The sequence below is a fragment of the Podarcis cretensis genome (assembly GCF_951804945.1).
Source record: "Podarcis cretensis genome assembly, chromosome: 13".
Classification (NCBI taxonomy): Eukaryota; Metazoa; Chordata; class Lepidosauria; order Squamata; family Lacertidae; genus Podarcis; species Podarcis cretensis.
The window spans coordinates 32,150,766-32,152,565 of NC_137182.1; the positions used below are offsets into that span (position 1 = coordinate 32,150,766).

A 1,800-nucleotide genomic window follows, 5' to 3' on the forward strand; every position below is an offset into this window, starting at 1 on the left:
TTTCTTTCCTATATTGTTGCATAGTTCACAATTTTATAGTTATTGTTCCATAGATTACAAATTTATAATTTTATCTTAAACAATAAGTTACATCAGGAGGAAAACAATCTTACTGATCTCGTCCAGACTTAGCATATGCAAAAGAGCATAAAACTGAAAACTAAAACTTGACTTGACAAACTGATGGAGATATGCCTAGTGAAGTTATAGAACAACATTGCATTAATTGTATTTTGTGTTTGATGAATGATACTTTAGATGTAGAGTTTAGGTTTAGGATATATGATGATATATCTATATTCTCACATTCTAAAAGGTAGTTTTGTCTGCTCTTCTCCCAGGTTCCCCCCTCCCAATAGTTGGAACCGATGGGGCATTATGAGACCAACAAATGAAACAGAAGTTTGGGAATTCATGCTTTTGGGTTTTTCTAATCATCCAGAAATGGAACCTTTACTCTTTGCAATCTTCTTCTTTCTATATGCTGCAACCCTTCTTGGGAACATTAGTATAATTTGCTTGGCCACAGCAGATCCCCATCTGCATACTCCCATGTATTTTTTCCTTCAACACTTGGCATTTCTGAACCTTTGCTACACCACTGCTGTGGTCCCCAAAATGTTGGCCAACCTGATATCCACCAAGAAAACTATATCATATCATCTGTGCATGCTGCAAACCTATATCTCCCTCTTTATGGGAGCAGCAGAATGCCTCCTTCTAGCAGTGATGGCATTTGACCGCTATGTAGCAGTGTGCCATCCCTTGCGTTACACCACAATAATGAACTACCGTGTTTGTGTGAAGACTGCAGCAGCATCTTGGACCATCAGTTTTCTAGTCTCTGTGGTTCCACTCTACTTATCTTTGCCCCCTCTTTGTGGACCCTATGTTATTAATCATGTTTTCTGTGAGGCTCCCATTCTGCTGCACATGATCTGTACTGATACCACCTTAAATGAACTTCTGATGTTGATAGGGGGTGCAGGCACTTTAATGCTGCCCTTTATCCTAGTTCTGGTGTCCTACGGCTACATCATTGCTGCTATCATCAGAATCCGTACCACTAATGGCAGACACAAAGCTTTTTCCACATGCTCTTCCCATCTAACAGTAGTGACCATCTATTATGGCACAGGAATGTTCATGTACATGAGGCCAAAATCATTTTACTCCCCTGGGAATGATAAAATGATTTCTATATTTTATGCAGTAATCAATCCTATGCTAAATCCCATTATATATAGTTTCAGGAACAAGGAAGTCAAAGAGGCATTAATGAGAGCTTTGGGAAGGAATGTATTGAACAAGACATAATAGCAATATGTATTGTTAACAACGGAAGAGTGTTCATCAATGGTACTGAATTTTAAAATATGCATTAAATTGCTAATAAACCAAATAAGAATTTCATTATAAAGCATCTTGCGTACTGCCATAAAATGATCCAGGGCCAGCAATAATGTAGATATAATGAAGGACATGCTAAATTAAGGAAGACTAATAGATTCTTAAATTCTTGGGCTCTGGGGTGGGGGATGGTGTTAATCTTGTTTTTGGACCTGAAACCACTTATCCACAAAGCTTGTGATCTATCAGTTTTCAGCTTCAATTTATTGGCCCTCAGGAAGCCCATTAGGGCCTTCAGACGCTGTTCTAGCACTTGCAAAGTCTCTTGAATCATATAATATGAAGAGATAGAATTGGGTGTCACCCACACATTAGGAACACTTCATACTAAGTCTCCAGATGATGCCTGGGTTTCATATAGAATAAATAAAAGTAGCATGGGAAATAAAA

At 38.2% G+C, this 1,800-nt stretch overlaps 1 protein-coding gene across 1 annotated transcript; it reads left to right on the plus strand.

The window, feature by feature from the left end:
• Window positions 1-378: 378 nt before the first annotated feature.
• Window positions 379-1,317, plus strand: LOC307200183 (olfactory receptor 2G3-like; the record flags this gene model as incomplete). Its single annotated transcript, XM_079948601.1, has 1 exon — window positions 379-1,317. The coding sequence occupies one exon, from the start codon at window positions 379-381 to the stop codon at window positions 1,315-1,317; it is 939 nt and encodes a 312-aa protein (XP_079804727.1).
• Between the last annotated feature and the right edge of the window lie 483 nt (window positions 1,318-1,800).